The sequence below is a fragment of the Pelecanus crispus genome, chromosome 2 (assembly GCF_030463565.1).
Source record: "Pelecanus crispus isolate bPelCri1 chromosome 2, bPelCri1.pri, whole genome shotgun sequence".
Classification (NCBI taxonomy): domain Eukaryota; kingdom Metazoa; phylum Chordata; class Aves; order Pelecaniformes; family Pelecanidae; genus Pelecanus; species Pelecanus crispus.
In genome coordinates, this window is record NC_134644.1 from 126,427,401 (window position 1) to 126,440,797 (window position 13,397).

Genomic DNA, 13,397 nt, shown 5'->3' on the forward strand with positions numbered 1-13,397 from the left:
AAACCATGATGAGACAGAACAGACATTTAGAAGGAAAAAGCACTAGATGGCAGCAGCGCTCAACTCGTTTAATTGGGATACAAAAGTAGAGCAGTCACCTATATTCAGCAATGCAATTTCTATGCATTCCACATGGCACCTGAGACAGGAATTCAATACTAAAGACAACATAGATAAATCTCACAAAGCTGTTGATAAAATGCGCAGTGAATACAGTAGGCAACAGCAGAATCAAGCAATCTTCCAACTTCCCAGTGCCGTAAGAAAAGACATGAGAAGAAGTAGCAATGCGACAGAACCACTAAATACATTTCTCAGTATCAGAGGTACGTGCATAACTGAGGAGGTATACAATGCTCCTGTAGCATCTCCCACTTCCACGGGGTTGGGCAATGCAATCCCTTTCCTCTCTACCTGTTGCAGCACTGCCCTGATGCTGCTGGAGAGAGAAACACCCCACCCTGCCAAGGACTGCCAATATCTTCTGTGCAATTAATGGCAATATCTAGTGGTTAATTCGGACAAGGCTCAAGCTTCAGATAGTTGAAGGAGATCTGGTAACATCATAAGAACCAGTAAAAAAGTGTGGTTGGTGGCCATTCCCCTCTCCCCCTCAATAATTAGGATGAAATCACTGCCTAGACACACAGGTCTCTAACCGGTATCGATCCCCTTGTGCTATCCAAACGTTCGATATGATCAAAAGGCGCAGCCTGGTGACGGACCATGCTGCATCAGCGGATATGAGGGGCGCACCCCAGGTCACCTCATAAGACATAGGACACAGACCCCCAGCACCCACAGTTAGCGGCTGTCCTGCAAGGGGATGGTGAAGGTTGCACTCAAACAAAAGCTTGGATCACATATTTATGCAGATTTAATTTCACATTAAAAAAACCTGACCACCACCCAGAAATGAAGCCGTATAGTGCAGCTGCTCAACAAAAATACCTTCCCTGTGCTCATGCAATGGCAGAGGAGGTCCATGAGGAAACCCACCTGCTGAAGAAGACCCCTTTGAAGGCAGCTTGTCTTCATTTTAAAATTCCTCCCCTCAGCAGATCCCCACCCCAGGCCAGCCAGGCACTGCAGCTGGCCTCTTGGCAGCATCCAGGGCAGTCGCCATCGCTTCCTCCGCAACCCTTAGCAGAAAAGCCTTTCAGATGGCGGGGGTGGGGGGAGCGGGCTAACCACCATGTAGCCTCACCAGGGGAAGCCCCAGCCCCAGCCCATCTGCCACCGCTGGCCCTCAGGCACCAGGGACATGGCGCCTCAGCGCTGGTGGCTGAGCTGTGACTGCAGCTCTGCTTGTGGGGCCGTGGGGGAGGCTTGGGTTGCAGCCACGCACAGCTGGCATACGCAATACATTTCAGCCACAGCATGAAGCCAGCAAGAGGCACGCACATGAGCTACAGTGCCGGCAACCTCATGGTCCTGCAGCACCCCTGCAAGGGGCATGGCCCCAGTGGGGGCAGGGGGGAGAGCCAAAGGCAGCCATGTACCTGCGGAAGGACATTTTCATCAGTCTGGATGCTTTTGAGAGCTGCCTCTCCCTGCTCTCCATCCCAGAAGAGCTTGAGGCCAAGGAAGCCATTGTCAGTGCCACCGCCTTCATGCACAAGGATGGGGGTCTCAGTGGTTGCCAGTGGCTAGGTCTACATGTATTTCAAGAACCTTGACAGGTGGGTCCCAGCAGCAGGAGTCACATCCGCCATGTAGGAACTCTCAAACACCCATTGCTGCTACACAGGAGCAGACCTCCAGTACAAGGAACTCAGCTGGACCCTTTTTGCTTACAACACCAGGCACTCAGTTTCTGACAGCCACATCTTCCTTTCGCAGGACAGGGGTTACACATTTACACATGTTCACACCAGTACAAGAGAGCAAGAAGTGCTACTTGGGGTCTGCAATTTCACCTCCTTTGCTATGTCTGGCCTACTAATTGACAGAAGAGGAGAGGATGGGGCTGGGAAGGCAGCAGGGACCTATTTCAGATACAATGGTACCAAAACCAGCCATATGTCCAACCATAGCTCTTCCACCTGCTGCCCAAAGGCCCTTCTAAGCTTTGGAGTATCCAGAATCTTGCTTTGAGGGGTTTCATCATCCTCTGGGCAACAGATACTTTACTTGTATCGGCCAACAATGGCTTGGAAGAAGTGACTGTCATGCCCTTGGAGACCCTTCAAAGCACTGCCTTCCCTGACAGTGGTTTCTTACTTGTGACCGCTAGAGGCTCCCAGATTGTAGTCTTGACCCAGTACAGACACCTCCATGGCAGCATGGCTGGGCCACTAGCGTGGTGCACATTGCCAAGGATAAGAGCGTAGATTTGAAAAAACACAGGGATGCTGTTTGAAGAAAGAGGGTGGCTGACCTTACTCAGCCCTGTAATTAGCAATTTCACTCAGCTCTATGACTTCAATAAATGCAAGTGCAACTTGCAGTTAGCAGTCTGGACATCTCAGCAGTCCTGCACTGTGAAGATCCTCATGGGAGACTTGTGGAACAAGATCTATTACATTACCATGCATGAAAGTCTGACGTTGAAGGCCATATTTGTGCCCAAACCAGGCAGAAGGTCCACTCCCTTGGTGACAGCAAGCAACCCCCATGTGCTGGCTTTCAGTGCATATGTAATAGAAGTAGGATTTACATATGATGGAAACACCAAATACCTCTTGCATATAGTTCTGGAGCAGCAGTATTTCTCTGAATTTGCAGGCGCTGACTTCTGCGATGGCGTACGTGATGAAGAGATGTCTACTGTCACTGCAGACATCCCTGACAACCCAATCGGTTGTATTGATGTGGTATCCCTGCACTTGTTGCAGTGGCCTGCCCACCTACAAAGCACATCAGAAATGTAAAAAATGTAACAGCATGTGACAAAAGCCTTACTCAGGAAGCAGCACTGAGGAATTTCAATTATACAATCAGCCATAACATATACAACTCACACTTTCTTGCCAGAAAACATATACAGCAGGTCAATCTACAGATCAAATATAACTTCACAAATCTGGGATGTCCTCTCATGCTTTATAATAAAAGTCCCTGGTTGCCAATTTTTGAGTTAGGGGAAAATAATAGATTTCAGGAACCTGTCCCTGCTGAATTTGTTCTGTTTGAAATAAATGGAATGCATAACTATGATTATCTTTTGACTGCACATGATGCCGACTGCATCTCTCAAGCTCAAAACTGGACTACTTTGCTAGAGGAACAGGAGTCTCCAGATCCCAATACTGCATCGACCAGAAGAAACTACATGAGCTGTAAGGATAGGAATGGACATGAATTAGAGTGGCCCTCAGTCAAGTATCAGGATCTTGATGGAGATAAAAATAATATAATTTTCCCTCCCTATAATGGTCTACATATCTTTAAAGCCATTTAGTGGATGTATTTCACAGTTACTGTGATTTATCTGTAACCTTCTCAGTATACATCTCTGGTGCTTTTCCCAGGAACTTCGTACATATTTGGGCATCACTGACAGTCTATCTGATTTTACTTTTGATTTTTACAAGATACTCCCTATCTCACTTATTAATCTAAAAAGTAAGATGTAAAAGTTAAAGTATTTTGAGTGGAATTTTTGAGTCTCTGAGAAATCTAACTAGAGAAGCTCCCTTTTATTTAGGAAATTTTTGTTGTTATGAAAATGTGTTGGATAAACTAGGAAACTAGCTCAATGTCCTTTTTCTAATTAGAAAGTTAAAGTTTTATTGTTTTGAAATTGAAAAAGGAGATCATTTTACATTTTTTTCCCCTCATCTTTCATTCTAAATTTTTTAATGACCCTATGTGGCTAGTCCTACTTGTTTCACTTTAGAGATAGTTTAAATGTCTTTCCAGTATAAGTGCATGATTTCAGAAACATGGCAGCTTTTAAATTAAGTGGACATCAGAGGGTTTCTTACTAATTAGTATCAATCCAGGCTGTATGACAAAGACCAATTATCTCCAAACTTCCAAATCTGAAGTTGTAGCCAACTCTTACAGACAGCATAGCATTTCACTCATGCTGAGTATCAAGAGACTATTACCTGTCTTAACTGCACTGTGAAAACCCAGCATTCTGTAGAATATCTCAATCCATTGTATGGATTGACTTTTTATGTATTTCTTTAAAGTAATTTGATAGACATTTTTCTAATAAGACAGTAATAGTCAATTAAAATTAAACCAACCACAATAGTAAGGAAATAGCCATTTTGCCTGCAAGTTAGACAATTAATACTGCTTTTGCTATAGACTATTTCAGACAGCTATCTTAGAATCCTGTGAATCTGCAATATATAAGACTTTTAGGTATTTATTGCCAGTTAAGGCCTTATTCCATTAAATGGAATGTTTAAACAAGATTTAAATAATGTAGTTTAAGATACAGACATTAAAGATTAGTTTCCATCATAAGTATTTTAAACTTTAATTTAAAGCTAAGGTTATTTCTCCTGTTTTGACGCATAGACTAGTTTAAAAGTTCAGGTGAGTCGACAAGTTCTGAAAACTCCACAGCTATATCAGCATAACCAGTCCTTCTAAAAAAAAATTTAGAATAAAGTACACAATTCAAGGGGAATACTACATTTAGTACGATTTCTACCATTTTTGAGAAGGTAGGTGGGGACTGATGCTTGAGACTAGAAAAGGCACAAGCCCTTGCTATAACATAGTCGTCTCCTATAACAGTAGGGGGAATCAAATAAATCTCCCTTCAGGTAAATATTGTAACTGAAGCACAAAATGGAGCCTTTGTGAAGCTTATACAGGAGATTCTGGGCATGCTTTCCGCTGTACTAGCAGCCAGTCTAATTGTATATGAGTCATTAAAAGCAGTCTTTTTTTGCCCACAAAATAATTCCAGGTTTTGTCTCTTTTAGTAACCACCAACTATAATTACTCCTGAATTTGTGATTGACAACCTGAACAACAAATTAAATGGAGCTTCAAGATGCATGCAGAGTTTTAAACATTTTTTTGCGAACAGGTATTGCCTGTTGTCTCCCAGGGCTTGCCCTTGTGCTGCTCTGCTCAGTTTCTTCCTTTTTGTCTGGTTTCAAACTGTGAGATCCCATCCCTCTCCGTCCCACAGTTTCTCTCAGCCTGCCCCCCTCCTTGTCAATCCTTCTGCCAAGCTTGCATGCTTTCACTAGGTTTGCCCAAATGAGAGCAATCGTCTTTTTAGAAGCCAAATTTTGGTCCTCTTGGTTCAAAAAAGCAGCAGTTGATTCCCTTAGTAATCACTCTGCCCATGGACACCACCTGGACATCATCCATATCTTTCATTACAGTGAAGGCCCCCAGTTTTCACTTGGAAACCTTTGTCCAACTCTGCTCCTCTCCTCCTCCTTCCCCTCCCAGTGGCTGTTTCCTATTGCTCTTTCACAAGACATACTCTGCCTGCTCCCACTGCGCATGTTCTACACCCCCTCTTTAACTCTGTGTGGCACACGGCTTTCTCGGCACCCTGTCAGATAGTGTCGTGCAGAAGACTGAAAGCTACTTAAGCTGAATTTTGGTACCATTCAGCCACCTATTCACTTCTGTTACCTCCAGGTGACATTCTTCCCAAATATTCTTAAGCAGCTTTAATTACAAGTCCTTTGGAGATGTGACAGTTCATACAAGCAGAACACCACCAGATACTGCCTCAAGTCACACGTACTAATGAAGGTATAAGTTCCATAAGAAAACTACATATATATGGAATTAGCCATCCTACTTCAATTTGCACATGAAAATTAAACAAGGAAGATTATTTTTGCTGCTTTATAGGAGAGTTAGAAACACAGAACAGGCTGGCTGAATTACTACAGACAGTGGAATAATAGCATGTAAATAAACAGATTAACTACCATACTATGAATATTATTTATTCATACACACAATGGATTCAAATATTTGAAACTTAAGTGATATAAAGTGTAAAAGTCATCAGCTGCATGGATTTATCTTCCCTCCATTCTCAAACTATACCTTCAATAAGCATTGCATGCTTTCTATAGCACATTCACAGCCTACTGAAGACACTGTAAAACCTTATTACTCCAGAATTGCATTGCAGAAGATGGTAATTTGCCAATGCAGCATTTCACCAATTTTTGGTAAAGAAGCCTAGAACCACCTGAATTCCCGTAGCACAGGATGCAGTAGTGCATGCCCTTAAGTATGAAAGTGATTGCAGGATTTACCTCATTTCAGGAAGTGAATTCAAGTTTGTTTGTGACACAGCTCAAAAAGCCTCTTTTTTTTTTTTTAAGTCTACTAATGTATGCAATTATTTCAATAATAATTACAAGACCAGATAATTTTCATTTTAATACAACTGTTTTTCATCAGCTCTGTGGGTCTACACATGGGCAGTTTTCCATGTGAGAATTCATTAAAGAGCAGGCTTAGCTATACCTCCATGCTAGCTCCTCACCTAAGCAATCACATAGTAAACTTCTGTTCTGACATGCCAATGACTACATTTTGAACTCTGTTTTGAACAGCTCCATGCTTTTTACACAGCATAACGTGCATAACCAGCAATGCACCATGAAGGAACCAGTGTCAATTCAGAAACAGAGCATTTTAATGGTTACAAAAGATAGCCATTCCTTGGACACAGCATGACAGCAGTCTTCTGTAACAGTATGCTAAGCTTTAGAAGTTAGAATCACAGATTTTCAGTAAATGGTCTTAGAATATGACAAGTTAAAAACTTCATTATTTTTGTAATCGCCACATAAGGAAAGAGAAAAAAGGGGAGATTTCATTTAAGTGTGAAGAGAAAGCAACAGTTTGGTTTGTTTGGGGTAGACTTTTTTTAGCTACATGATACTGTGTCTACAGCAAAATCAAAGTCCGGCTCATTTATAGGGTTGACAGCCTATCCTGATGAGCTTTTTCAAGAACTCTTTGGGAATACTTGGTATACATACAAAAAATTTCATGACTAGATGCACAAACATAGAAAAGCATCTCAAAACTGCGTACCAAAGAGGCTGCTAATTTTGCCCATGCTGAATAAAACACTACTCCAACTCTTTTAGCTTCTTTCCATGTCATTAGCTCACCATAACCCTATAAACAGAAACATGAAGAAGGGTCAGTCTCGACACAGCATTTCCTTCAAGCCAAGCTACATAATAGGTCTTATCACAGGTTTTTTACATAGATTAGCACTAACGGAAGTGGCAACCATTGGTTTACTCAATCCAAAAGTCAGGATTACTTACAAGTAATACACCAGTCACCAGCATAGCACAGCCTGATAGTTTCTTTACTGTTAGTCAAGCCTGCTCTTTACAAGAGTGCAACTTCCAAATCACAGGAGATACCATTTTTTACCAGTTTCTTCTGACAGGCTGAAAAAAGCAGTTAAAACGTCTGACCCATATCTCACAAAACTCTTGTGGAAACATCCTCTATCAGAAAAATGTGACCTGTGCCACTCGAGTATTTGAAGAAGTCTTAAAAATACACCAACCGTGACTTAGAACATTGTGGCCTACAGCTGGATAGCTGAATGGCATCAGTAATGACTTCTCTTTCCCTAAAAGAGCGCCAAGATGGAAAGAGGACTGATGACATTTGACATTTGATGACATTTGACATTTGACAAGGTGGAATGCTTATGGGTAAGGATGAGGGGGAAGGCTGGAAAGGCGGATGTCCTGTTGGGAGTCTGCTATAGACCACCCAACCAGGAGGTAGAGGTAGATGAGGCATTCTATAAGCGGCTGGCAGAAGTGTCGCAATCGCTAGCCCTTGTTCTCATGGGGGACTTCAACTTGCCAGACATCTGCTGGAAATACCACACAGCAGAGAGGCAGCAGTCTTGGAAGTTCCTAGAGCATGTGGGGGATAACTTTCTAATGCAGCTGGTAAGCGAGCCTACTAGGGGAGGTGCCCCGCTTGACCTGCTGTTTACCAACAGAGAAGGGCTTGTGGGAAATGTCGAGGTCGGAGGCCGTCTCGGGCTTAGCGACCACGACATGATAAAGTTCTCAATTTTGGGTGATGCTAAGCGGAGGGGCAGCAAAACTATTACCATGGACTTCCGGAGGGCAGACTTTGCCCTCTTCAGGACCCTGGTTGGGAAAGTCCCTTGGGAGGCGGTCCTGAAGGGCAAAGGGGTCCAGGAAGGCTGGGCCCTCTTCAAGAAGGAAGTCTTAAGGGCGCAGGAGCGGGCTGTCCCCGTGTGTCGTAAGACCAACCGGCGGGGAAATCGACCGGCCTGGCTGAATAGGGAGCTTTTGCGGGGACTCAGGGAAAAAAGGAGAGTCTACCGCCTTTGGCAGAAGGGGCGGGCAGCTCAGGAGGAGTACAGGGATCTTGTTAGGTCCTGCAGGGAGGAAATTAGAAAGGCAAAAGCCCAGCTAGAACTCAATCTGGCCAGTGCGGTAAAAGACAATAAAAAATGCTTTTATAAGTACATCAGCAATAAAAGGAGAGCCAAGGAGGATCTCCATTCTTTGCTGGATGTGGGGGGGAACATTGTCACCAAGGACAAGGAAAAGGCTGAAGTACTTAACGCCTTCTTTGCCTCTGTGTTCAACAGCCAGACCGGTCATCCCCAGGGTACTCAGGCCCTTGAGCAAGAGGATAGGGATAGGGACCAGAATGGAGCCCTCATAGTCCAGGAGGAAGCAGTTAATGACCTGCTATGCCACCTGGACGCTCACAAGTCTATGGGGCTGGATGGGATCCACCCGAGAGTACTGAGGGAGCTGGCAGAGGAGCTTGCCAAGCCACTTTCCATCATCTATCAACAGTCCTGGTTAACAGGGGAGGTCCCTGATGACTGGAGGCTTGCCAATGTGACGCCCATCTACAAGAAGGTCCGGAAGGAGGACCCGGGGAACTACAGGCCTGTCAGCCTGACCTCGGTGCCGGGGAAGATTATGGAGAGGTTCATCTTGAGCGAACTCCACAGGCAAGTACAGGTCAACCAGGGGATCAGGCCCAGCCAGCATGGGTTCACAAAAGGCAGGTCCTGCTTGACCAACCTGATCTCCTTCTATGACCTGGTGACCCGCCTGGTAGATGATGGAAAGGCTGTGGATGTCATCTACCTCGACTTTAGCAAAGCTTTTGACACCGTCTCGCATAATATCCTCCTCGGGAAGCTGGCAGCTCACGGCTTAGACAGGCATACTCTTCGCTGGGTAAAGAACTGGTTGGGTGGCCGAGCCCAGAGAGTAGTGATAAATGGTGTTAAGTCCAGTTGGCGGCCGGTCACGAGCGGTGTTCCCCAGGGCTCTGTTTTAGGGCCAGTCTTGTTCAATATCTTTATCAATGATCTGGATGAGGGGATTGAGTGCACCCTCAGTAAGTTTGCAGACGACACCAAATTGGGTGGGAGTGTCGATCTGCTCGAGGGTAGGATGGCCCTGCAGAGGGACCTGGACAGACTGGACCGATGGGCCGTGGCCAACTGTATGAGGTTCAACAAGGCCAAGTGCCAGGTCCTGCACTTCGGTCACAACAACCCCATGCAACGCTACAGGCTTGGGGAGGAGTGGCTGGAAAGCTGCCTGGCCGAAAAGGACCTGGGGGTGTTAGTAGATAGCCGGCTGAACATGAGCCAGCAGTGTGCCCAGGTGGCCAAGAAGGCCAACAGCATCCTGGCTTGTATCAGGAATGCTGTGGCCAGCAGGAGCAGGGAGGTGATTGTCCCCCTGTACTCGGCGCTGGTGAGGCCGCACCTGGAATACTGTGTCCAGTTTTGGGCCCCTCACTACAAGAAAGACATTGAGGTGCTGGAGCGTGTTCAGAGAAGGGCAACGAAGCTGGTGAAGGGTCTGGAGAACAAGTCTTATGAGGAGCGGCTGAGGGAACTGGGGTTGTTTAGCCTGGAAAAGAGGAGGCTGAGGGGAGACCTTATCGCTCTCTACAACTACCTGAAAGGAGGTTGTAGTGAGGTGGGTGTTGGTCTCTTCTCCCAAGTAGCTAGCAATAGGACAAGAGGAAATGGGCTTAAGCTGCGCCAGGGGAGGTTTAGACTGGAAATTAGGAAAAATTTCTTTACGGAAAGGGTGGTCAGGCATTGGAACAGGCTGCCCAGAGAGGTGGTGGAGTCACCATCCCTGGAGGCGTTTAAAAAACGGGTAGATGTGGCACTTCGGGATATGGTTTAGTCTGGTCTACCCTTGATTAGTCTAGAGTGGGCTTGGTAGTGTAGGTTAATGGTTGGACTGGATGATCTTAAAGGTCTTTTCCAACCTAGATGATTCTATGATTCTATGACATTGACATTCTTGACAATGCCAAGAATCATTTAGAAAGAGCAGCCTTCCAATCTGCCCAAGAGCAGAAAAAAAAACCCCACTTCACCCCAGAAGCAATTTGTTTATTGTTAGATCATACTCAAGTATTCTGTTAATAAATCAACATGATCCACAGTCATATTAAGTATGACTACAAAAGGTCATGTGCTGTGAATGGGTTCTAAGGCTTTTCAGAAAGTTTTAAGACCTGGAGACAGTCACATAGTTGTACTGCATGCAAGTAAAATCAGAAACCTTGTCTAAAAAGAAAAATAGGCAGCTGAAGGCAGATGTACTGTCTCATAAGCCAGTGTTGTCCTATGAAGAAATTTCCTTCAGCCACAAGATAGAGCAGACTATCAGAAGTCTTCGGTTTCTTTTGGTGAATCTTCCTTGTACTTAGCTAACCCATCATAAACCGTAACTCCTAACTCCTCGATGGTTTTGCTACACTTGACTGCTTCACACAACCTTCCCTACATTCAGCAGCTATTACTCAAATTAAAAAATCCCCAGCACATAGCAAGTAATTGAGATTTCCCAGACAGCTAAATTCTGGGAACACTGGATAAGAACTCAAAATTCAAATACAGCAGCCACACAAGTTTCAATGTACGCCAATACTACACATGGCAAAAGGACAGGAACTTCAGCTGAGCAAAGAGGGCCAGAATCAAGACAGTACAGAATATCTATACATGGTATCAGCACCTGTAGATTGCTACAGCTGTATGAAAAGGAAGGAAAAAAAGGGGCCACAAGTCCATACAGTGAATATGGTGTATGTTTTATTCTATTTACAGTACATTTGTTATAAATATAATACATTTCTTGAAAATCTTGAGTAGGTTTTTTTTTTAAAACAGATCAATTGTTATAGTTACATAATAAAGCAAGTGACAACTGAAATGACAGTCTCATGGTTGTGACATAGTGCATTCTGTGTTGAGATGAATGAGAAAATACTCAAACTGGTTGAAGAAATTATGTTTTAAACACCTTGGGTGGGACTTATGTAAACCTTGAAAGGTCACTGGTTTCCATAAACATGAAAACTCAAAACAGAATTTTAAACTAAAGAACCAAGAAAAAGAAAAGGATTTCAGACACCTTATTGAACTTCACAGTAAGGTTGGGATTTATCATGACTAATGGCTTCAGACAGGAAAAAGCCACTGAGGATTTCTTCCTGAACCGTATCCTAACAGAGCCACAAATATTAAACACACCATGCTGGAAGTTGTAACAGCAGTCAAGCTGCATTTTTGACAGGGCATAGGACATACAAATATGTTCAAGATTTGGAGTTAGAATATTTTGTGTTATGAATATCTTAATTACCAGAGAAGAAATACATTATAAAAGGATAAACATATTTTCAGTCCAACGTGCGTTGCATTGAGAAACAAATTGACAAGTAGTCTGAATATTTTGCCATTTTCTTTCCTACACAATCTTTAGTAACAAGTTAGATGTTTGAGGTGCTATTTCCAAAAACTGCAGCAAAATGTCAACCAGCAATATAAGAAAAGAATCCCGTTTATTTTGTCTTTTTGTGTGATTTTTTTTTTTTTCAGGAAGTGGTCAGATATTATTGATAATAATCAGTGCAGGCATGGAGTTCTGCTGACTTGTTTCAAACAAAGTAACTTGGTCCGCTAGCTTGGCAAATACTCTGGGGGTTCCAAGATTATAGACACCTGTATGAACAAAGCAAGCTTTTAGCTGCAAGCTATAGACCTCCTGGCTCTTAAGTTGAAGCTTGTACTGTGTTTGCCCAAGCCATGTAAAAGATCCATGGATTTCCAGTGCTTCTGGGCTGAAAAAGAAGGTAACAAAGTTATTTCTCTGTATCTGAAGCATACATACCAGTTTACACAACTCCCTCGACCTGAGGTTTTCCCAAGATTTCAGAATGCACTGAAGGCCCCTTACAAAAGAGACACTTGTTTATGCTTTCTGAAAGCATCTTTTGAAAAGCCAGGAATTGGGAGCTTAAGTTACTATTCTGGCAGTCTTTGGATGCAATAGTGCCCACCATCAGTCATCTTTGATGACTTGGAAGTTGCTGAGTCTTTTTGACTGCCCGCCTACAATAATTTCCCTTAAGTCAGTGCCTTCCCCAAATGCATCGTGCTTTGTTTGTTTCACACACACACACACCCTTTATCTTTAAGAGATTAAGGTTTTTCTAGCATGACAAAGCTAGTTGCAAACATAGGTATACACAGAACTGTGCTTAACATTTTATCAAGATGCTAACAGCAGCTTCAGGAAAAAAGATCATGTCTATATATCCTCTTTCCTACTACATCTACATCCACAAACACACACACCCCCCATCCCCACAAACATACACACACTCTGAGACAGAGCACCTGAAGTACCCTTGGGTATCTTTATGGATCCCTATTTCCACCCATCAGCTCAATTTAACTCTGGGTCCTTACTTTTTGACAAATACTTTTTAGTGTTCTTTGACTCACACTTAACACACTCCTTTACAACGGCTCTCCCCCCTTGGCTCAGATGAATCAGTACAAATCTTTAAAAGATTTCTTTGGTTCCCAATATACTATACACTACCTACAGAACATTAATTATACATATATGTATAATGATGAATTCCAGTGTATTCCCAGCTTTTTATAAAACTGACATGTAACACTAACAATAGATGTAGTTACAAGATCCAAATTGTCACAGTTTTTAGAATTCCCACATAGGCGTTCTTGGGCCTGTCCCATGAACTAGTTAAATCAGAGTGCATGTCACACAGAAACAGTCAACACAGATATACACTGCTTTATAGACATTGCATTAATATGTTTGGGGGTGGGAGGTGTGTTTGGTTTTTTGTTTGTTTTTAGGAAGTTTCAAGGCACATGACTACACTATCCTTTCAAAGACATGTCTTACAACACTGTTACAAAATGTGACCATCTTACGAAAACACACCAGATCAGTGAATAGCTTCCTAACCTAACTGATAATTAAAAAGACTTCTGTCCTCTATTTCTGAACTCGTGTATTAGGCCCTGGGCTTTTAGTTTCTTACTTGCCTGGACAGACTGTTGGCAAGAAGCAACTGCTCCCCATGACTAAGCCTATCTCAACATCCTTCACAAT

At 43.4% G+C, this 13,397-nt stretch overlaps 1 protein-coding gene across 1 annotated transcript in view; it reads right to left on the reverse strand.

Moving 5' to 3' along the window:
• Nucleotides 1-11,034: 11,034 nt before the first annotated feature.
• TRAPPC8 (trafficking protein particle complex subunit 8) overlaps nt 11,035-13,397 on the reverse strand; it is a 57,357-nt gene continuing 54,994 nt past the window's right edge. Inside the window, exon 29 of the mRNA XM_075705384.1 lies at nt 11,035-12,087. Within this exon, the coding sequence (XP_075561499.1) occupies nt 11,853-12,087 (235 nt within the window). The 3' untranslated portion in view covers nt 11,035-11,852. The remainder of the gene's footprint in view (nt 12,088-13,397) is intronic.